A 24,262-nucleotide genomic window follows, 5' to 3' on the forward strand; every position below is an offset into this window, starting at 1 on the left:
TCATAAGTAATACAAAGTGACTACTGGGTTAATATATCAGTGGATTAATAGAGGGTTAATACATTAGTTGATTAATGCAGGGTTAATACAACACTTCAGGAACTCAGGTCAACATGAAAGGTTGCCTCTGACAGCAGTGAGGGCTGCAGGGAGGGCCCACCTCGCCCAGATGCCATGGTGAGTGTTGGTCACAGGTGACAACCCCTTGTTGGTTTTGTATTGGGATGTATGGCCCTGCCTGGGGTGAGGAGGGCTGACAGAGAAAAACTGCAGGCATGCAGCATGGTCCCTGTTAGAAACTGGGGGAGTGTGCAGTTTCACAAGTACCAGGGAACTGATTTAGAGCAGGTTTAGGGCAAGGCTTTGGCCTCTGCTGTCCTCTGTGGTCCTGGGAGCAACTCGTGAGCTGAAGGAAGATCCAGACAACAAGGTACCATGTGGCAAATCGGACAGTGTGGGAGACAAATCAGAGTATCAGGTTGCAAACAAGTGAGAGGACACCCTTTTTGTATAGATATGTGTGATGTGGGGTTGCTGCTGATGCCATGGTGCCAGAGCATGTTCTGAAGTTTAGTGTGCAGGCACTTACCTCTAGGTATGTAAAACTGTATGAGTTAGGTCTATGTCCAAGTGCTAGGCTCAAAGAGAGCATAACACGTTTCCTTCTTCTTGCCCACATACCTCTCACCCACAAGAAAACTGGGGATCACCAAAATGCACCTGTTTGTTGATCCATCAGCCCTGGCTCACTGGCAATAAACTGCAGCCTACCCATCAGTCCAGCAGAGATGTCTGTGCAGGAACAGCAAGCAACCCACAACCAAATTTGAGTTCTCTCTGTGCTGTGACATTGCACTGTAAATGAAGGCAGGTCACAGTGAGGGTCTGCCAAGATCTCCCTGACAGATTAATCACCTTTAAATTGCTTTCAAAGTTACAATGGATCATCAAGCTCCTCTTTTCTCCTATATTCTGGCCATGGGGTTGTCTACATAATCCCTGGGGAGTCAGGCCTTCAGTGAACTAATCTGAAAACATAAAAACAGAACGGTTGGGTTGCTTTAGTTAACTGGTAGCTAACTAGAATCTCTGAACTGTGGATGTCTGGGACACCAAGGTACTGAGTGAAGAGGGAGTGAAATAAATCATTGAAGTGTCCTAAAATTCCTTTAATATCATTATCATGATATTGTTAGTTCACCTCTCCTGCTCTATTCCAGATCAATAACAAATGCATGAAATGAGCACAGGCTCCAGCACAAATCTCTCTGCAAATCAACTCTTTGCTCTTACTAGTTGTCCCTACCTTTTAGGCAGTTGTTTATCTAGAAAAGAACCTTCATTTTCTGTTCTATAGCAGCTTGGTTTTAATAAAAAAAAAAGCCAGCATTTTGAGTTAATGTAGAATCTTATAACATACCCTGAAATTCGTGTGACAGTAAGAGAGAAAATTCAGCATTTGAACCCAAACTTTGTGTTTTCATGGGTATATTTTTTGACACGTTTGCCTTTCTGGAGTTGCAAATAAGAAATGAGAAGTAATTCTTTTAGCCAAAACCACACTCACTAAAACTATTTTAGAAATGGGAACTCCTCATTCCTGACCTCGATGGCATTTCTCAGGATAATATCCTGTAAGGCATAAAATCTTTCACTCAGCATTATCAGTACTGAGAATGAGTGATGTGAGTCAGATTTTACCAGAGGAAGGCTGTTTACTTAGAATACTAATTTGAACACCTGTAGCTAATTCAATAGTCATAGGAAAGACATTGAGTGTTTTATTTGCCTGCTGTATTCACCTCAGAATCTGTTGTTTCCAGCTTGCCCAATTAGTACAAATTTATTAGTAATAAATAGTTTCTAATCTATGAAGTGACAAAAGAACTAAAAATACATCAGCAGTATTTTGATGCTTTGACATTATATATAGTTATACTATGTATGTAACTTTTAATAACATTTTAACTTGGATATAAATTAGCTATTTCCTTCCTGTTTTGTGATGAATATTAAAAATCCCCATATTTGAACTCACATCATTAAGAACATAGGTGGAATTCTTTTACTTCATTTTTTAGACAATTAAATGGACATCTCAGGATACAAAATCCATCCAAACTTTGTCATCTGCTGGTAGAAATAGATTGCTGCAAAGTGATTTATGCTATCAGAAACCAATCAGGCAGGGGAATGAGTAGCTTGGATCTGCCACCTTGCTTCCAGATAATCAAAATTAAGTGAGATCACATACTGCTGCAAGATCGTTTGGGTGAGCGAATACACTTCAGTATAAATAAGCAAGTGTTGTACAGTTAGGTCTTCAATTTAAAGTGAGCTGCAATTCCATCATCAGGAAGATTTCTTCTACTTTTTAAGCTCCAGAGAGCATTTCTGTGATAGTCAGTGATGAAAGGAAGATGTTCATGTGCAAACAAAGCAAATGATATCATGTTATTAAGAAACAAAAATCAGGAAAGACTAGGACTGTTTTAATTAACACTCTTCATTCTGTGTTTTTGTGAAGAAAAATAGGACATGTAGGAATAAATGCTGTAGAAACATTTAAACCTTTATTTGTTCAGTCTGTTTCACCACGGTTGGTTTAAAAAAAGACCAACCCCTTCAACACCCCCTCCCCCTGCCCCGATATTTTGCGTGCTTTGGTCCAGTCTTTCTTGGTACCCTTTGAAAACTTTGAGTCTCAGCCAGACAGAGGGGAAAACTTCAATTTTTATGTCTAATTCTAATCTTTGACCGAAACAGCTAATCTGTTTTATGGGAAAGCTTAACGGGAAACAGTTTCCATGGCATGTTGTTCTATTTATTATAGACATGGTTTAAGTGTTGTTTACAACTTCCTTGTTGGATTATAAAAAAGATCACAATCTTGGAATATTTACTTTCCTAAAGAATAATGACACATAAGCAAGAAATTCTATCCTACCTGTGTGGCCCTCCCCCTGCAGCCAGACCAGTAGGTAAACATTTATTACACCTCATTTTCTCCAGCTAACCTGAATCTCTTCAGTTTCTTTCAGTTTCAGTGACCTGGAGCACCAGGGTAGCTCCAACTGTACCACAGTTTAAGGCAAACTGCCTTTCAATCCCATATGAAGAACTGCTTCTTCAGCAATGCTTTTTCTATCAAGGAAAGATGTGTGATGCAAAAGTCTCAAATTGTCTCTCAGGGGCTGAAGTGTCTCTCAGATTATTTTTAGGTTGCACGTGACAAACACAAAGGATAGTTTTGTAATAAGAAAGCAAAGAAACAAGAAGCAAAAATATTTCATTGAAACACAGAAAGAGTAGGACAAAAAGAGGGCTCATGCACTTAAGAGTTAAATATGTACCAACTCTCTGTTTTGCATGCAATGCTAGTTAATGCTAAATGCTTTTTCTTCATATTTCCCCAGAAAGATGACATTTCCTATTGACAGCACAATGGAAACACAACGCTGCAAATGTAGTATTATAAAATTCTCCTAATATTAACCTTCTGCACTTTCCTTTTAGCTATTTTAACAGGTTATGTTAATAAGGATCTGAATGCACCTATGTTGCAATAATAATGAAGGAGCTATTTTAAAGGTATGCATTTAGTGGAATACAAACCACTAAAATGAATCAATTAACACTAACTTCATTAACTGTGATGCCATCTCCAAGCTGGAAACAATGCCTTTAATTTACAAGGTGTATGTGATGAGAATTTATACAACAGTGCATTAGTTGGTGTTATCTGTGGTTGAAGTCACCAAAGTTTTACATTGTGAGGAGCGTAACATGATTCCCAAATTATGGAGGTTGTTCCTTATGTTGGAATTCTGTCTGTTGATTCTGATGATATATAGCAAACTTGGCTTTTGTATAAAGGTATTTACATTTATTTTCCTGATTCTTACTTTAGTAATTGCAGTAGCTTCTGACTCTCAAGTAGAAGTATGTGCCTTCTTTGGAAAGCAGACTGTAAAAAACACAAATTGAAAGAAATCATTAATTATAGAGTCACTGTAAAGTCTTTGCATAGCAAGTAAACAGCTGGCATGAAATTATATATATTAAAAATCTATATAAAAGTAACACAACCAGTTTACCAGGTGGTAAGCATATCTGTATAAGGGAAGCACAGTCCTATGTTACACGACTTAAATATTGAAGGGAAACAGCTTTCTTCTAATTTCCACTCTAGTACGAGCCCACAGTGTGGGGCCTCACCTGCTTTTGGACGCATGGTTAGAATTGTGGCTTTTCTCTTAATTTATGTGGGGATGCTCAGATTTATCAGTTTAGCAGTTAAGCCACTGCTATTCCTTCTGCTTCTGGGGAAACATAAGCTACAGATACTGAAGGACTTTAGATAACAAAGTAGACATCAGGTCTAACCTGGTTTCCTACTTTAACCGTATTTGCTGTCAGACTTTGTAGAGACTTCAAAGACCTTTTCAGGACTATCACACTCCCCTTTCTTGTTCTGGAGGAGTATCTAATTCCTGTTACCTCCTAACATATCAATCCCTTGCAGACCAGTAACACTGCTGACTCTTGAGCCAGCTCTACTCTGCCCATTCTATTGCAAAAAAGAAAATATGTTTATGTGTGTAAACGTAAGAGAAGAATATCTATATACTTGCATCTGCATGAAATTTGTATTTCACTTAGCTGTGGAAAACCAAAGGGTGAGAAAAGAAGCATTAAATAATGTTTTGAAAAGATAATTTAGCATACTTCTAAAAAGATTAGTATGTATGACTCAACTAGAGAAATTTCAAGGAATTTAAACCTTTTTGCAAAACTATTTCCTGACACATATAGACTAGCAGCTACAACCATATAATTAATATTTATCTCCGTCTTTCATATATATATGTATATATATATGTACTTTAATTACATATGTGTTCTCCTTCAATGCTAGACTAAAATCCATTGTATCATTCTTTATAGGCCACTTGAAATTTGTGTACCTTCAGTAATGTCCAAAACTCAAGAAGCACATTAAAGTATATAATGACTGAGGCATATGAAAGTATGTAATGACTGAGCTGAAACTGATATTAGGTCTTTCACGCTAAAATGAAAATCAAAGGGATCTAGAACTAAATTAGTAATAGTTATTTTACATATACTCATTTTGTGGTGAAGTGCTCTGAAAGCTTAGCCTTAGCAAGGTACATGCAACTTGGCTGACTATACAGTCGAAAGGAAGAGTAAAATCAAGAAAATAAATTGCAATATTGGAAGACACATAGAACTAACCCACAGGCAACAGTAACAGCATCTGAAGAGCTACAGAGCTGCTAGTGTCTTAGATCACGGAAGACTTTCACAAGACCTCTGTAGTTCCTAATTATCCGATTGGATGGGTTAGATAATGGGAGATAGTTGAATTTGATTCCTGGATGCTTTGTCTATTTGTGTATCAGCATGTCTCTTGTTAGTACTGGGCTCACCATAGCTGCCACTTTACAAACACTTTCTCTTGAAGGAACTAAGCTTGGTAAAAAGTAAATCCTTTAGCATTGTAAGATATTTATGGCATAATTTCTTCATGGGGAACTAATGATTTGCCTGTACTTCAGAAAAAAACATTTCTAAGGCCATAAATAATGCAATTAAAAATGCTGACAATTTAAAAATCCTACCAGTGAAGATATAATTTGCAATAACAAATTTTAAAGATTTGTGGGTCTTTTGACTAAGCAATTGAGAAATAGATGAATAAATCAGTAGTTTCTGTCCTTACATTGTCTTTTTGACTCTGATGAGTGAAAAATAGAAACACCACACACACGTTATGTTACTTACACTACTTGTTTGTGCCTCACAGGTTACAAATGCAGATATCAAAACATCAAATGTCTTGTGTAGGAAAGCTTTATGAAGAAGTGGCTTTTATCATCAGCTCGCAGCTTGGTAAGATGGCAAGCAATGCTTCAAGTGAAGAACCGCTACAGTGGCACAGTGAAAAACGTACCATTTGAGCTTTCTGAGTCTTCCTTGCATTAGACAAGAGGGCTGCCCTGCTATCTCGAGAATTCAGTCAACTCAAAGTATACACATTATACACACCTGTAGACACAAGCTACTTAGACCGCCTTTAATGACAATGCAACAGAGATGGAATTCCTGGGTATGATCCTTTTAAACCAGAGCACAATAAGAAATCAGGTGACGGTGACTCAAAGGACATTCAAAATGCATGTTGGAAACATTAGTGTGTTAATCTGTTAACCACATTTCTGAGAAAGAAGCAGTGGAGGAAGCGACAGAGAAAGCTCTAGAATGCCACTGTCACCAACACAATGAATTTGATCAATGAACACCCAAGAAGCAGGGAATTTAGGAAAGAATTGAGCAACGCCTCCTGACTATTTAAATCACTGCCACCTTAGGCAGTGCTGCCAGCTGAGATTAGTTAATAAAATGGATGGCCACCTGATCAATTATTTGGCTTCAGTAAGAGTTCTGCACATTGTTAAACGGCAATTAGATCTGCACTCATTATTTTTTAAAATTAAAACTGTCATTCTTTATTAGCAGTCTGTGGCATCCTGCAGTAGCTGAAGTATTGTACAGAGGCACTGTATTGACTGAAGAAAGAACTGGAAAAATCCATAATAGTAATTGAGGTAGAATTTTGATCTATTCATAACTGAGCTCTTTGGATGATTTAGGTCTTTCTACTTCATGAAATTATATGAAGTATTGGAAGTCATGAGATAATATAGAAAGTAGTAACATTTATCTAGACTTAAACAGATGAAGATTCTATTTCTAGTTAGCCTGAAAAATTGTCTAAGCATGAAGCCTCCTTGTCCACAACTTGTACTAGTGAAAAATATGGACAGCATGTTTCTACATCCTTTCTGTCACTGTCACTATTTTTTGTTTTTCCCAAGGTACAAATAAAGGTATTGGAGCAGCAGGACCAAACTTTTTGATCAAAGGCAAAGCTAGTGACAGTGGAACAGGGAATTTCTAGCTCCATCTTCTAGCTCCAATTCTATTCCTCTACAATTGTCTCAGTACTTCTGGGAACTGTGAACTAAACATGTTTCCACACAGAGGCTAAAAAGAAGATATAAGTTGCTCACAAACAAGACTTCAAATATTGCAGGATCTGAAGGTGTGTTTTTCACTGTGAGTTAATATATAAAACTAGCTTAAAATTGGCTTTGAGTATCTCAGAATGTCTTTTTATAAAAGCTGTTCTACCAAAATAATTTCCTTCATTTCTCCTATTTTGGGCAATCTTGCAATAGATTCCCCAATTTCAGAATTACTGCTCAATAACATAGGAGGATAAGGTGATGTAGAGAACTAGTAGCATCTAGAAAGCAACATGCCCTACAGTGAGTAACGTATTCAAAGACAACTTACCCTTGCTGCTCTGTACTCTGTGTGCAAATCCTTCTGTAGCCTTTGTGCAGCCTGGGAGCATCTGATGGAAACAAACTGTCCTTATCTGGTATACCGAGACTTTTGGTAGTGTGTCCTGCAAACACCAGTATCTTGACGGCGTGCAAGAAACCCAGCATACAAAAGTCTTCAGACTGGCCCCTGGGTAATGCTGCTGTTTCCCATCAGTTTCCTTTGGTCTTCTCATTGACTGTACTAGTCATTCTCAAATTCAAAACCGGGATCTAAACTAACCCTTTAGATAACTTAAAATAATGGGTTTTCCAGGCTGACATTTATGGAGGGCAACCAGACCTTTGGAAAGCCCGAAGTTGTTCTGGGAATGTTTTATAATTATATATTATATACCTTTATAATTATAAATTATATTATTATTTATAATTATATTGGAGCACTGGCAATTCAGGTGATTAAATAGAATAAGCTATATAAACTATTTCTGGGAAAGTCCAGTTGTTCCTAGGATGTGCTACGAGTTACACTGCAGTGTCTCTAACCTGTTGTTCAAGTATACAAATGAAGAATTTGAGCATGTATAAGAAACTGCAATGATGAGTTAAAAGGAATATAAAATGAATTTAATTGGGTGGAAATGTATCTCAATTGAAAGATGAACTAAAAAGGTAGGAGAATATATGTAATTTATCTCTGTCTCCATGCAATGGCTTTCACTAGAACTGTGTATTTCAGATGGTTATCACAATTTGGTTATGACAATGCATTATGCACCCAGAAAGAACTGCAGACATTTTGGATCTGAGCCTAGAGGACTACAGCATAATGATGTCTATGGTACAATGTATCATACATTTGTATCATACATAGTATGATTTTCTCTGCTTTCTATTGATGCTTTAAAAAAGCTCTTCACTAGCAAGAGCTTTGACACAGGGCAGGAATCAGGCTGCACTGAGCCATCCAGCTGTGTACTTCACAGGACGAAGTGCTACAGTGATCCTCTTCTTTGTGCTCTGGGAGTTAAGGAGTCACAGGGTGCTGTGTAACACCAAAACCACCGTGGCATAGTGTGGCACTGAAATATCTAAGACGTTATAGAAATTGCTGAGAAATTAAAGCCGTGTGTGTTTCCCACTAAGATTTCTTTGAAGATTTTTGTTAGTTTGCAAGGTGAAGCATTGTTCAAATGTTTCTTTCCTCAAAATGCTTATAACAAAAAAAGTCTTTACAAAATACCCAATTCTACAACTCCCTCTATAAACAAGATACGCTCTGGAAAGGTATGTTGTATTAATGGATGTAAAATGTCAAAGAGTATTTTACCTGATACCACAGAACGTCTATTGATGCAGCAACATTGGTAGATTCAGCTGACGGGTAATCTGCCTGATCTGTCTCTTCATCAGTTTCAGAGAGAACCAAGAGTGCTCACAAAGCAGAAAAAATGGTGATAAACTACCATCTAGTCTCATTTGCAGCTTCAGTAGAAACAGAATTTCTCTTGCAACTCTGTTTTTGTGTGGAGGAATTCCAAATTAAGATGAAAGCCTCAAAGAAGGTAAGCATACGTTTTTTCAGGAGTTGTCACTAACTCTGAGATACTTTAGAGTGACACGTTATATTTCAAAGCACAAAGGACAACTGATCCATCACACTTCCGTACAACTAAAAAATGAAATATTTTGCTGGTATTTTCATATAAAGAATGAGTTACTGATGTCTAGGGATGATATGATCTAACAGGCTGCTCTGAGACTTAGAGAGTATAATCTTTATAAATGTCTTCTCAAGACAAGTAGATTAGCCAGGAAAAATGGAGTCAAAGAGAGTGTGCCCTTGGGAGAAATTGCTGCAACACAGAATAAGGCTGTGCAGGGTGTCTATGAGAGCAGGTGAAATATGGCTTAGAAAATACAACATTTCTTTATATTACTATTAATCTTCTCATGTTCTGTGTGTATAGATGGTCAACTTATAGACATAAATGTTGGCTGTAAGGTTGACATGTTTTAGTTATACCAGGAAAAAAAAAAAGAGTACTGAAAGAAGGGCCCTTAGAATGTGTTCTTTGGCTGCAAATATTTCATCCTGACATACCAGATTTTTAGTGACGGCTAGTCCGTCAAATCTTAATGTCACTAACAGGTAACTACTATGTCTCTTGCCTCATAAGCCCTGCTCATAAGCTCTGCAGCATGAGCAATGAAACTATGTATTAAGCATATTCAGGACCACAACACACTCACAAATATAACGTCATGCCAGTTTGTTTAGTCTCCTGTAGCTACTCCTGGCCAGATTGTGACATTCATGTGGAATAAGGGAATCCCAATATTCCACATATGTGTCTGCAGTTGAGAAAAGGATTGCTGTTTTCAGGGAGAAATTTAGACTTTGTTCCTGGGTCATTAGTAGGAAGAAAAGCACATTTCAATTACTGATATTTTCAATCACCTAGAGAGTTTTTCAAAATACAAATCAATAAATGTCGCTTTCCAAAGAGACACACTTCAGCCAGCTTTCTCTTCTCAGCTAAAATCTTCCCGGTAATATCAATAGAGCACACAAAAGAATTTAGTGAATGTATCTGTACTTTGAAAACACTGGGATTTCAAAAAATAGGTTTTTAAGTGGAGTGTGCAGTCTGAGTAGGCATTTGTAGCTGGAAGGGAGCTTTGAAGTATGGGTTAGTTAAGTACAATAGAAATTTGGTGACAAATGCAGGCAATAGATGACTGTTCTAATTCCTTACAGTGGAGTTTTATAAACTATGCTTTGTGGATCCCCTGTTCTGGTCTGAAACGTTATTTATTTTAAAATTAAGCAAATTATGAATGTTTTATATTAGCATTTTCTGACGTGTGTAAGAATTGATTTTTATGAATTAAGTACCACCACATGCTTCCACGTAACTATTCTTTGAATCCCTGCACTTGGAGAGTTTTTGCCTTTAGGACCTTTAGGGTGGAATTTCATTTAGAGATAGGTGAAGGAGATGGGTATGACTTCTCTCCAAATACAAAAAAAGAGATTTTGCCCTAGAAGCAGCTCATAATTGTCCAAGAATACATGAGGTACTCCTCCTGTCTAAACTTCTTTCGCCATGATTTAGAGCAGTTATGTTTCACACAAACAAACAGGCTGCCTCTTTGAAATTTCAGTCTCTGAAAGTCTCTGTCTATGAGCAGATGTTGCTTGGTCATTTAACATAACATCCATGTAATTTTTGGTTTCCACGATTTTCCAAAAATTACTCAGCACACTGCCAAAGATTTCTTGCACGGATTCCTCACAATTCTCTTAAGTCAAGTTTTCTAAGGTCACTGAAACAGAGATATCATCCCACAGCACCCTTCTTCATGTTGGCTTTGTGTGAACTGCTGTGCTATCTTGGCATTCAATTAAATGCTTTGTGGTTCGGTGTTTGTTTCTTTTCTTTTCTTTCTGCATCAACAGTATTATGTTTTTCCCATGCTTTGTGATTTTCCTTAGAAACTGAGAATTTAGAGGATGAGAAATAAAGTCAAACATTCCTGCCTGGTCTCACTGACTTTTATTGAGAACTCAAATAAATGCAGCATGTTGTCACAAAATGAGAGAGCGGATTGTGGCTTAAAATCAGTGATTAAAAGACAGTTATGAAGAATTAAATTGCATGCTGACTAATGTCAAATACCATACAATAAGCAAGTTGTCTATCAAAAAAAAAAAAAAAAGATTAAAAATTGATTTTTACTAAAAATTTTCAATTAGATGGCACTCGAAGTCTCCAGAAGATTTTGGTTTCAATCCTTTTTCTTTCGATTGAAGGCTCTATCCAAACTACTGGTGATCTTAAAGCAAGATTCGAAGAGTAGTATCATTTTTCTAGGAATGAGACTGATGAGACAAACACTACGTTAGCTTTACGGGGGTTTTTTTGAATAATGTGGCTGTTTAGAAAAGAGAAGACTGGGGGGGGATCTTATTAACATTTACAAATATCTAAATGGTGGGTGTCAGGAGGTTGGGACATCCCTTTTTTCTATAGCAGCTACCAACAGGACAAGGGGTAATGGGATGAAGCTGGAACACAAAAAATTACACTTAAATATAAGAAAAAACTATTTCAGTGTGAGGGTGATGGAGCAGTGGCACAGGCTGTCCAGGGAGGGTGTGGAGTCTCCTTCCTTGGAGGTCTTCAAGACCCGCCTGGACATGTTCCTATGCAACCTGATCTAGAGGGACCTGCTTCTGCTGGGTGCTTGGACTCGATGATCTCTAAAGGTCCCTTCCAACCCCTACCATTCTATGATTCTATGATAAAGAAATTAAAGATTTTGTAACATGTTCTCAATACTTCTAACATCTGGCAATGCCACATTTGGAACTCCCGTGTTATAAACAGGAGAAATGTACAACAAACCAAGCCATCTGGTGAAAGTTCAGACAGTGGTAGAGGCAGTTATTGGAAGAAGATATTTCTAACCTAGTCCCTACACCCAGTGTACCATCCAAGACAATTTTTAAATTTCTGTACCTAACTATCACTTAGGAAGACAGAATTGGCCAGAAGAATGCTATTCACCAAGAGTGCTAAAAATTAAAACCACTGTTTCTTTATAATTGGGTACAATGCAGCTGGATCGATTGCTGGAATATTAACTAAAGGACTGTTTTTACTAAACTTCCCTGCTGATTTTGCAGGCAGATGGCAAAGAAAAGAAGGCAATGCTGGAAGTTGAGTCACATTCTTACGTTTTGAAAGCAAGAAAGTGTAAAGTCAGAGGCATGATTAGATAAAACTTCTCCTTTCTAATTGCATCCATGATCTTGCTGGCTGCATACTCTGCATCATAAACAGGAAGGAAAAGGCGGTTTCTGGTGAAAAAAGAAACAAAAATCATTACGAAATTTAAAAACTTTACTTCTGAGGTGTATTCTAACAAAAATAATTTTACTAAATAATTTAATAACTATTATCCATCCCCTCAAGTAGTCTTGAAAAGGAGTCTCCGATCCTCTTTGATCCTTCTCTCATCAAAATAAATTGAATGCACTTTGGTGATTATGTGCACTTTAATGACTCACGAGTAACTGTTTGTACGAGCCCTGCTCAGACTCTAATGAAGTTAAATCCCACAGTGACTGTGCCATTGAAAACTTCCCAGCTAAGCCATACTATATGCTGTGCTATGCATAATAGTTCTGCCCTCCACACAACTCCTTTCCTACTGTAGACGTTCATGTCACAGTTAAATAGACCAGGACCAGACAGGTCTTTCCAGATAGCAGAGAGGCTGTGCTCTGTATAATATATGCCAATACAGGATGACGAATGGTGGAAGCAGGAGCAGAGCACTGAAAACCAAGATCACTGGTTCTACACTACTGCAATGGCTAATTTGGTGCCTGCAGCCTCCCCCATCTCTACAACCACATGGCCATCCCCCAGACACTACCACCACGGTTATTCTCGCTCAAAGAAACATAGTAACTGCAAACACAGAGAGCAGGACAGGTCACAGCTATCCTGATAGCCCTATATAGTGAAAGCTACGGTGAAAGATAATCAGGGGACTGGAACATCTTTCTTAGGAAGAAAAGCTGTGGGATCTGGGATTGTTTAGCCTGGAGAAGAGAGGACTGAGGGGGACTTTAGGAAGTGCCTAAAGGGGGGATGTCAAGAGGATGACACTTTTTTCTCTAGTGCCTAGTGATAGAACAAGGGGTAGCAGGCACAAGCTTGAACACAAAATGTTCCACTTAAACACAAGGAAAAACTTATTTCCTGTGAAGGTGAGGGAGCCCTGAGGTTGTGGAGTCTCCTTCTCTGGAGGTTTTCGAAATCTGCCTGGACATGTTCCTGTGTGACCTGATCTGGGTTGACCTGCTTTAGCAGGGGGCTGGACTGGATGATCTCTAGAGGTCCCTTCCAATCCCTACCATTCTGTCACTCTATAACTGTAATCACAGTGCCAAATTACTTGGGGCAGAGAACCTCAACTGTGCCTGAGCCAGTGACAAATAAGGTTGTCTTAAATAGTCTAGTGCATCCCTAACCATTCCTTGGCTTAGAGGTTATCATGCAGCTGCTGCTGCACATCAGTTATTAGTTGTACACATGGCTTGGATTTTTTATGTCAAGAGACAAGGTTATATTTGTCAAGAGGGCAAAAATATTAAACTGAAAACTAAGTCAACCTTACAACAGCTACAGACTGAATATGGCATTTCCAGTGAGTAGTTATTATTTACATATCACAGAATCACAGAATGGTAGGGGTTGGAGGGGAACTTTAGAGATCATCTAGTCCAAGCACCCAGCAGAAGCAGATTCACCTAGATCAGGTCACATAGGAATGTGTCCAGGCAGAACTTGAAGACCTCCAAGGAAGGAGACTCCACACCCTGTTCCACTGCTCCATCACCCTCACAGGGAAATAGTTTTTTCTTACATTTAAGTGGAACTTTCTGTGTTCCAGCTTCACCCCATTACCCCTTGTTCTGTTGCTAGCTACAACAGAAAAAAGGGATGTCTCAACCTCCTGACATCCACGCTTTAGATATTTGTAAATATGATCTAAGTTGTACTTACTGGGTTTGAAAACCTTTAGCTAATTCAGTATTAATAAAATAAGGGCAAATGACTGTGATTTTAACGCCTTGTTTTCTTGCATGATACAGTTCTGAATCTAAGGCTTCCATCATTCCAATGACTGCTGAATTACTTCCAGCATAATCTGAAAAGTGAAAAAAGAAGAAATATCCAAAATATGACAGCATATATCCAAAATACTACCACAGTGTTATATATAGAACTTAATGTTTTGTAATGCTACCCAGGTCTCGATATTACTTAGTTATATAATTAGCAGTCCTGTAATTAGTATTTTAAGGATACCATGCATGTTGTGGATGCTAATCCTGAAGATTAACGGCTCTTCCTATGATTGTCTACGGATAAGACTAATCCTTTCCAGGGGACTTTTTTTTTTCAGTGCACTACACCGAGATATAGGAAGATGAGCTTATTGAACATTTTATGTACATTTCCAGATACTCATATACCATCCAGGCACTCTTTCAGATCAGAATATCTTCAGCCTTCAATACCACACGCTACATTTCAATAAGAACTAGTTTTAGTGGCAAAATCTAAATAGTCTAATTTAGATAATGCTTCAACCTATTACCTCTTCTGATTTTCCCTGCAACTATAGTGCCATTCTGTTTGCTAGGAAGACTGAGTCTTGTATTGTTTGACGAACACATGGAACTCCGTCCTCAGAGATAATCAAAATTTGCCCTCAGAAGTCCTTGTACAGTTTGACCTAAGTTGAGTCTGCATTTATTTGGGTGTAGGGAGTAAATGGCCTCCAGATTTCCTCCAACACAAATTATTCTACAACTCTGCAACTGCAACAGAACCTTATTTTAATAAAAGAATTTAAACGTAATTTTCTAAGGCTTGTTCAAGTGTGTTTGAAAACTATTGTTAGAAAACAACAGAATCCAATTTTGCTAAAAGAGTAACTTCAAAAACTGGCATCAGAGACACTTTGTCATTCTTCAGGGATTCACCCACAGTGGATGATGGAACCATACAATTTCAGAATGCACAGCTAAAGCGTAACGTGTGGATGGGCAGGTTCACTCTCATAAACCTTACAGTTAAATGATGAACGTGACCCATTATAAATACCAAAACTGAACCAACAATAACAAGTGGCAAATAAAAGCTATAGTAACACCATCATAGCAGAAGAAGTGATACTTATTACACTGAAGTTCACGTTCTCATATGGTGACCTAAGAGATATCATCAGGATGTCAGAGACTTGAGGAGCGGCTGGGCAGCAGACCCATGCTGATGAAATAGGCAAGACTGTAGCTGTACTGAGGGAAATAGCTGAGAATACAGAGCTGTTAAATAGCTTAAAATGCAGTTAGTTCAAATTAATTGTAATGAAAATTCTGTCAGAATACTTCCTGGACCTGAAACCTGTTTTCCAGTACCAGGTATGAGTTACATATGTTTCAGGACTTGGAACATTCATCTCCAGAAAACCTGGCATGAAAAAGTGTTAGACAACCAGTATGCAGGGCAAACTCCCACTGCACACATATGAGCTCTATTGTCCCCCTCCTGGGGAGAATAAGACAGGCTGCAGTCAGACAGCAAAATCTGTGGTGAGCTCCCTGTGCCACTCAGGCAACAAGCCACCATCATCCCCTTCAATACATCACCACCTTTCATATCTGCAGGCTCTTCTTCTGGTGTTCAATATGTTAGTACAAACTGCTTACGCCAAACATTTATGAGAAATTTATTGGTATCTAGATCTAATTTGCAATGGCATTTGGCGATACCAACCTGACATTCTGTAGGCTCCCAACAATCCTGCTGCACTGGCCATGCTAACCAGGTGTCCACGGTTGCAGGTCATCATGGCTGGAAGAAAGGCCTTGCAAGTCTAAGAAACATAGAAAAAAAACTCCCTTTCTAACTAGGCATGCCAAAAATGTTGCCAAATCAGGCTTTACAATGTGAGTTCCTTCCTTGGGCTTCAGTACACAAGCAGCCCAACTGACCTTCTGTCTCTGTAGGAATTTATAAATGAGAGAGAGCATTTTCTTGAACCACTGCCCTCTACCTGAAGATCTGCCAGCATGTTATTAAAAGCAGTGAGGTTTGTGTTTCCTCTGCCTTCTTGTTCCTCCAGGTTTGTCTCTCTGAAACTATGCAGTACACAAGAGGGAGCTAGAAGACAACACATTGAGAGGAGCTCAGCTGTCTACGGCCACTATTGGTTACAAACCAAACTGACTGACAACTCTGGCAGCTCGGACCACCACTGTGGGTGACACTAACTACATAACGAGGATGCTAGTGTTTTATAAGGGGGAAGAAAAAAGAACAAGAGCAGTAAGTTATTCTTTTTTTTTTTTTCAATAGCTGAGATGTCCTGCAATGTCTATTTGAGGTCAGATGTGAGTGCCTAGTACCTGTCTTTTTTTCAGCTGAGTCCACAGTCACTGTCCTCCTGCCCCATGTCTCTTAAAACTTATGAGGAGGAACATCTCTCCTAGTCCCTTTGCCTCAAGTATTTGGAACAATCATGCACTGTGGGCTACGAGATGACAACAGGACTTCTATCTGCAATGATTTTCTGTTTAGAAATGCCTTTTATTGAGGGAGTTGCAATGCTACATTTTTTCCCTTGATGCAGGCTGCCCCCACAACCATATGAACAACAAATGCAAGAGGGGGCAAAAGTAGCATTGTCTTACAACAAAACCTCCTAAAGGTCAACTGAGACCTCAAATAACAGCAAATTCCTCAGAGGTATGAAAACAAACCAAAGACAGTAAGTACTATCCAGATTAGTTTTCTATGTATATTAAGCAGATGGTGACTAGGAAGGAAAGCACAACCTGGAGGCTGACACCAACATGTGCAGCATGGAATCATAGAATCATTTAGGTTGAAAAAGACCTTCAAGATTGAGTCCAACCGTAAACTTGATGCTGTCATGCCCACTATTAAGTCATGGTTGTGCCCTCCTAAAGTCTATTAGACAAAGCCTTCCGATGACAGCAAACATCAGGAGCAGGAAAGTCATGTGCCATCACGTCAGCACTAACTTCTGCCACAGCTGCTACAGATAAAGCATGGTTTTCAATAAGGTTGCATAAACTTTTCATTTACCAGAGTGCTCACATAGGTTTGTGTTAACACCAGTGAGACACGGTGGGGAGACTGGCAATTCAGTGCATATCTAATTACAGGATGATTAGAAAAATGCATTTTCCCCCATTCAAGGCCTTTCCCATCCCTCTTTCAAACCACGATCCCAAGGTAGATGCCACCATGTTGATTTTCATAGTACAATACTTACCTTTAGGTCACCCAGGAGAGGAAAAAAAAATACATTACCCAGACGTGAGAGAGGAAGTTGACTCTTAAGGTGTTTTCAAAATCTGCATCTGGAATGTCACAGAACTTTTTCCCGAGCAGTGTGCCAGCATTATTGATTAGAATAGTAACATCCCCAATGTCTTTTCTAACCTGGATTAAAAAAAAAAGATAAGAAGTTTCAGAAGGTATTCTTGTCTCTTGTATTTCATTTATGAAAATGTTCAGTGATAGTTGCAATTATCTGTATTTCTACTGGGAACATAAAAATGTCGTACTGCACCAGATCAAAGGTTTGTCCAGCCTCACAGCTCATGGTGGAAAGCAGTAATTAGACGATCAGGGCTCTAAGGTGTTCTCCAATGTATTTGTCAACTTTTCACACTCCTGCAGCTTAGGATCTTCCTGAGAGAGACAACGGATCTGTATCTTTGTATTAAACACACAGCTTTTGTCCCCTCCAAGAATTTGTCCACTTGTCTCCTGAACTCCAGAATACTTTTGGTTTCCACAGGAACCTAAGGTAGTGAGTTACAAAGCTTCAGTGGGCATTGTCAGCAAGCTTTAGCTGCAATATGAGTGTTTCTTGTCTCCTGTTTCTGGTATTGTGAGAATATGTATTCCTCAGAAAAGCCTGTTCAAACCTTTTTCCAGATTATTTCAGCACACATCCCTGGGGGACACTAATCCTTTAGTACAGAAGCACGTGCTGTGAAAAATCACTTTGGAGAGCCAAAATCACCACTAACTCCATTTGAGTTTGTTACAAAAGCAAATCCAAATCATGGAATAAAAAACAGTATGGCAGGAATACCCAACTCTTCCTTCTTCACATGACAACATAGCTCCCTCAGTGGCAGCACTTTATCAGACCTGGCTTTGATTTACCTATTTTACTCACTACCCCAAAAATGTGGGAGCCTTGACTTTCACTTACAAGAAGTCAAGCTGGATATTCCTCATTACGTTTTTCTTCAGGTGTCTATTAGTTCTTCTCTTTATTATAATTTCTACCAATTTTCTGTAGGACAAGTTTGTAGTTTTCTGGGGTCCTTTCAAACACTCTTTAAAACTGGCATGTTTTCTACTATTTGTTCCTTGGACTCCTGTCAACACTTGTCATAGCAAAACACCCCCCCAACCCCCACACACTTCAGCTCATCAGATCTGTATCTGATTTTCTTCAGAACTCATTTTCTTCAGATACTGTCTAATTCTGAAAATTAGTTGCTGTTTAGAATAAACTTTACCAGTTTATTCTAAAACCATTTCTTTAGGGACTTTGGCGATCTGATTTGCTTCCTAGAAAGCAAGCTTCCATTTACAGGGAAAATACCTTGTTTCCTCTACAGTAAGTATACCAAATAAAAGCAATTAATTTAATTTTTGTGCTATTGCTTTACCTTTTCAAGACTCAAGACTTGTCATATTACCCATCAAATAGTTGCATGTATTTCTAAGAGTAGAGGAGGCCCTGACTGAAAAATTCTTGATCTAAAAAGAGTTCTGGCTCCATCACGACTGTGCAATTCCTACAAAATTGCTACAAAGACGTTGGTATTGCTAACAATAACTTAACACCTTCACAGCAATTCCTGAATTTGAAACGGCAATTCCAGTTTCTGTTTGTAGGTCAGCCTGTGCACTTCAGAGTAGTCTCTGTTAACTGGGGCACAGCAAATTCTGCAGGCTGGAGCCCTGTACCTGATTCGGTTAATGTGTCTGGAGACAGAATTACTTGAGTGCACAAAACCAACATTTTGAGACTGTGTGAAACTGAGAACAAACAAATAATTTCAAAAAGGTTCAGCATGGATAGGAAAACGCAAGATAGAAATTACGTAAGCTTAAACTATTCCTTTTGGTGCACGTCTTTGCAAGAAGCAGCTAGCATTTATAGGAACAGGGACTTAATGCCAATTACAAATGGTATTTTTTTCTAAGAGATTTGACCTTGGTAAATTCTACAGTGAGGTTTTTTTTCTTGCAAAGAGGGGATTCTTGAAGAATTGCTGCTGGATTTGTAGTACCATTACAAGCAAAGATCAATTGTTACGTTTGAAGTACTGACCACAGGTTGCTCAGACTGATTTTTCATCTGCTGGGAAGCGATAACAGATATTAAGATTGTTGAAATCACTGGGATTCTTACTCCAAAACTGTAGAAGTCATAATCAATGTCCTACACAATGAGGATCATCTGTGCTGCCCAAGTGATCAGCAAAGATTACACTCAATGAACACTGATTGTTGGGTCAGGCCAGGCCAGAACACTCAAGGACTTGCTCATCTCTGCGGACATGCTATTGTGGTGAAATACAGCCTTGCCATCCCTGTCCATGTAATACTATGATGCCAGGTGGGATTCTTAACTTACAGTACCAATGGCCTCAAATGGAAATGTTTTCTATGTGCTATTGGTTGGTTGTGCTCCAAATGTTGCTAAGAAGCACAGGTAAAACATCATCTTGCTGACTGCAAGCATGAGAATTGCAGTTTCAGATACTTACAGATCCTGAATCTCACTTATCCTTTAGAAGCACTTTTCATCAGGAACATTTCTTAAGGAAAAACATTTATTTTAAACTTTTATAGCCATGTTCAGAAAGAATTAATCTGTTTCGGTTAAAATTAAAAGCAACAACCACAAAACAAAGAGCCACTACACCATCCCCCCCCCAACAGCCCATAGAAAATTAACGTTACATTTCAAGGCTGTGCCAAGACAATCTGCCAACATTCACATATCATGGAATATTTTAGCTAATTTCTCTGATGTATGTCTTTGGACGTAGAATGACAAGGACAAGACTTGAGAGTCATGTATAAAGTACATAGATGGAGAATTTAACAGAAGAAGAATTTATCCTAGAACGGCAGAGTGGCCAACTGAATTATAAGGGAAGTTATATTGGGAAATGTGGTATGTAGTAGAAGTAGTTTAAGGACAAGGAAAAATTAACAACATTTATTTAATGTCCAATTTCTGAACTCTGATAATAATAATAGTTTACAAAGCATAGGTCAGCCCAGCAGAATCTTGTTCAAAATGTGGTCCTTCTCTACCTCATTTTCCATCTAGATTCACCAAAAAATAAACTGAAGCTGAATCATCAGTTTGACTGAAGACATACCATGACTTGATGGTATTTCTGAAACCATTACATCCCACATCACCTTTACAGAACTACATTTTTTAAACACAAATAGACAAAGAAAAGGAATGTGGCCTCCTCCCCTTACAATTTCCAATGTTTCTGTTTGGTTGTGGGTTTTTGTAATTATTTCTTGGTATGGTAAAAAAAGCCTACACAAGCTAATACACGGAGCTAACCTCTGATGCACATTTTACCCTACTCTCAATATAAAAGAAGTTAACATCTCACCAGAAAGACTTAAAAGGGATAAATCTTGACAGAATGTACTAAACCCAGTCACTTTATTGCAGACATAGTTCAAGCTCCATCTAGAAGGTACTTGTCAAAAAGAGTCATTGCCCTACACTATTACTACTTCACTCTACTCAACAGTACAGTTTATAAAAAAAATAAATTCAATACTATATACACCATAAAAACAAAGCAAAAAAGCAAAGCAAGAAGCCAAATCAGAAGCTGTACCTTACCTGATCGGCCTGCTCATAGACCTCTTCCCTATTACTGCAGTCACAGTGGTAGGCAAACACTCGTTTAGCTCCATTTTTTTGGGCCAATCTGCTTGTTTCTTTGTTACCTTCATCATCAATGTCCCAAAGAACCAAGGTTGCTCCCAAAGGAGCAAAATTTAAGGCAATCCGCCTTCCAATCCCATTTGCAGAGCCAGTAATAAGTACTATTTCCCCAGCAAAAGATTTTTTGTGTGGAGGAAGCAAGAAGGAGAAGACATTCTCAAAAACTAAAAGAATTAATAATTTCAGGAACTGAAGTATCTTCAGGATGCTTCTGAAGTCGAACATGATTTCTCAGGCACAAACACCGCTTTTCTGTTATACAAACCAAGAAATACAGTATGTTACTACTGGTCCTTCAAAACACCGAGAAATTGACTAAAAACAGATACTGACTTTCACGCAGCTATTTCTTTCACATTGCTCTCTTTGTGAAGGTACAAAATACATTACCAAAGCCTTGTTTTGTGAAAGCTGTGGGCTTCTTGCTAGTGGGATTACGGCAGGTATCCTCTGCTAGATCCTACACACCTGCTGTTTCCTTCCAGAGTCGTCGGCTTCCTAGGTTTTTAAAATGGTTTAGTCACGTGCATTTTATACATGTATGTCGTGGAAATGGCTCTGGAGCACTTTGTTTTCATGGCAAGATGCTATTAGCCGAACAAAACAGTACTGAAAACACTGGCGTTACATCAGCCCGGGAAAGGAAGGTGTCCTCCTCAGTGGAAAGTGTGCTCTGCCGTCCCAGAACGCACACGGCGACAAGAACGGACTCGCACCGTGTGCGTTTCCCAGTGCCATACTGCCGAAACCACTCAGCGTACTTTCATTTGAGAGCCATTTACGCTCCACGCAGAGAATCGTGGTCCAGGGAATTAGCAACCTGTATTTATAGCCTGCATTTAGCCCACACCATTTCCTTCGCAGTGTTTCGGACGACAACGGCGAGGCTGCGGTGCAGGAGCATGCGTTCCCTACCCGCCGGCCCGCGCCATCGGGGTGAGCCCATCCCCGCCTCCCTCCGGCCGTGCCGCTGCCGGCCCGACCTCCTCCCGCCCGCGGCGGGACCCCCGCGCTCACAGCTCACCGCCTGCTCCCCTGCGCTCACCGCTGGCAGGCCGCCGCGCGCTCTCCTGCACCCAGCGGCCCAGGCTTCGGCTCGGCCCTGCCTGGCCCCGCGGGCCTGGCTCGGCTCCGGAGCGGCGGCGCGGTGCCGGGGAGGGCAGGGTGCCCGACCCCGGCACCCGTCCGTCCTGCGGAACGCTCTCGCGCGGTCAGCGGGTTCTCCTGCCGCGCCGTCGCACCGTGCCACGGCCCTTGCCTGCCCCAGCCGGGAGGGTGGCAGGCAGCGTAGGGCTCGAGGAACCGGCGTAGGGGCTAGGATGTAGAAAGCGAGTGCACTCTGCTTCCTCGGCTCCTACTTTGTGGTAGTTACGGAGTTAAACGCACCTTACTTTGAACCATAAAATTGCTCCACAATGCCCACTCGCTGGAACGGGAATAAGAAGGGATAAGCTCTTCATAATCGTCTCCCTATAAAACCGTGAAACCACCTGATTATCACTGCTTCACGTCTTTAAATTTGGCAGCTCTGGTCCCCCAGTTTTCTGTGCTTACATTATCCACCTTTTAAACTGCAGTCCTGCACCACTGCAGCGCCAGTATTTTTCTTCCAAGATTGAAAAGAAAGCCACGTTCCTACTCAGGCTTGTAAAGCTGCTTTTCCTGTTATGTTCTCAGCTTGTCTCGATAACCGTGACATCTTCCACACACTGTTTATATAAAAAGGCAAATTAAGAGAGCACTACTTTCGTGCTATATTTGGCATTTTGAATAAGCGATGTGAAAGGTTTCAGCTTGTTTATAAGCAAGTCATAAAAGGAAAGGATTTGAATAAAATCATAGTGAGCTCTGATCCACATCTCTGTGCTGTGAACACAATTCACGTTACAGTATATCATGAGGCATTTTTCATTTCATATCATCGAATGGTTTGAGTTGGAAGGGACCTTAAAGATCATCTGGTTCCAACCCCTCTGCCGTGGGCAGGGACACCTTCCAGTAGACCAGATTGTTCAAAGCCACATCCATCTTGGCCTTGAACACTTCCCTGGATGGAGCATCCATAACCTCTCTGGGCAATTGGTTTAGTGCCTCACCACCCTCACAATAAAAAACTTCTTCCTAATATCTAATCTAAATCTACCTTCGTTGAGTTTTAAGCCATTACCCCTTGTGCTATCACTCCATGCCCTTGTAAACAGTCCCTCTCCAGCTTTAGGCTCCATTTAGGTACTGGAATGCTGCTGTAAGGTGTTTCCAGAGCTTCGCTTCTCCTCAACTTATATTTATAGGAGAGGTGGTCCAGCCCTCTGGTCACCTTTGTGGCCCTCCTCTGTACTTGTTCCAACAGGTCCGAGTCCTTCTTATGTTTGGGACCCCAAAAATGAAATGCAGTACGACAGGTGGGGTCCCTCAAAAGCAGAAGAGGAGAATCACCTCCCTTGATCTGCTGGGCACACTTTTTTAGATGCAGCACAGGATGGTCAGCGTTCTGGGCTGCCAACGCACACTGCTGAGCCACACTCTTTTTTTTTATCCACCTGTACCCCACAAGTCCTTCTCCTCAGGGCTGCTCTCAATTCACTCATTGCCCAGCCTGTATTTGTGCTTGAGATTGCCCAGACCCATGTGCAGGACCTTGCACTTGGCCTTGTTGAACTTCATAATGTTATTTCAGCTGAAATAAAATGTTAGTTCACATAATTTGATGTAATTTACACCAAGAAGTATGGACAGTTCTGCCCTGTCAGTGCTAATAATTGTATGGAGGTGACGTACTTCTGTGCACAATTAACTGTTGCATATTTTATTTAGATGCCAGCAAGAAGTGAGGCTGAAATACACCCATTGAGGCTGAAGGCAAATCTCAAAGCCTCAATGAACTCTAGTTCCAAACAAAGCATTGACCAATGCACACTAGGTACGTAAGATAATTCCAAATGTCTTACACCATAGTCAGTAATTACATGGCAAAAGCAGCAGATTATGGGAAGGGGAAGGTGAAACGATTCAGTGATGAATTCCTGGTTATGAAACAAACCGGAGGAGATGCTTGTTTATCAGGACAACACTTCAAGGTAAAACACATCAGTAAGGAATGGCATTGCAACTAGAACTTTGCAAGCTGTAAGGTAACAGGTGGATCGTGTTTCCAAAGCACATGCTTATGTAAGTGCATAAACATATAACTTCCCTGTGCTTATACCGAACTGACTTAAGGAACAGCTAACTATAACTCTGTATGTAGTATGTTC

At 39.8% G+C, this 24,262-nt stretch overlaps 1 protein-coding gene across 1 annotated transcript; it reads right to left on the reverse strand.

Moving 5' to 3' along the window:
* Positions 1–11,165: 11,165 nt before the first annotated feature.
* Positions 11,166–21,233, reverse strand: LOC104559405 (epidermal retinol dehydrogenase 2). Its single transcript, XM_010204354.2, has 6 exons — positions 20,904–21,233; positions 17,300–17,431; positions 15,737–15,836; positions 13,958–14,102; positions 12,118–12,240; positions 11,166–11,259 (listed from the first exon to the last, which is right to left on the reverse strand). Exons 1-6 carry the CDS (start codon positions 21,231–21,233, stop codon positions 11,166–11,168), a joined length of 924 nt encoding a protein of 307 aa, XP_010202656.1.
* Positions 21,234–24,262: the final 3,029 nt, after the last annotated feature.

This window comes from Colius striatus, chromosome 4, assembly GCF_028858725.1.
Source record: "Colius striatus isolate bColStr4 chromosome 4, bColStr4.1.hap1, whole genome shotgun sequence".
Classification (NCBI taxonomy): domain Eukaryota; kingdom Metazoa; phylum Chordata; class Aves; order Coliiformes; family Coliidae; genus Colius; species Colius striatus.

Excerpts from the sequence above, each read along its gene's own strand:
- LOC104559405 (XM_010204354.2), bottom strand. The coding sequence starts at position 21,233 with ATGTTCGACTTCAGAAGCATCCTGAAGATACTTCAGTTCCTGAAATTA. Across the intron at positions 17,432-20,903 it reads TCTATGAGCAGGCCGATCAG|GTTAGAAAAGACATTGGGGA; the intron begins GTAAGGTACAGC and ends TTTTTAATCCAG. Across the intron at positions 12,241-13,957 it reads GCTAAAGGTTTTCAAACCCA|AAACCGCCTTTTCCTTCCTG; the intron begins GTAAGTACAACT and ends TTTTTTCACCAG.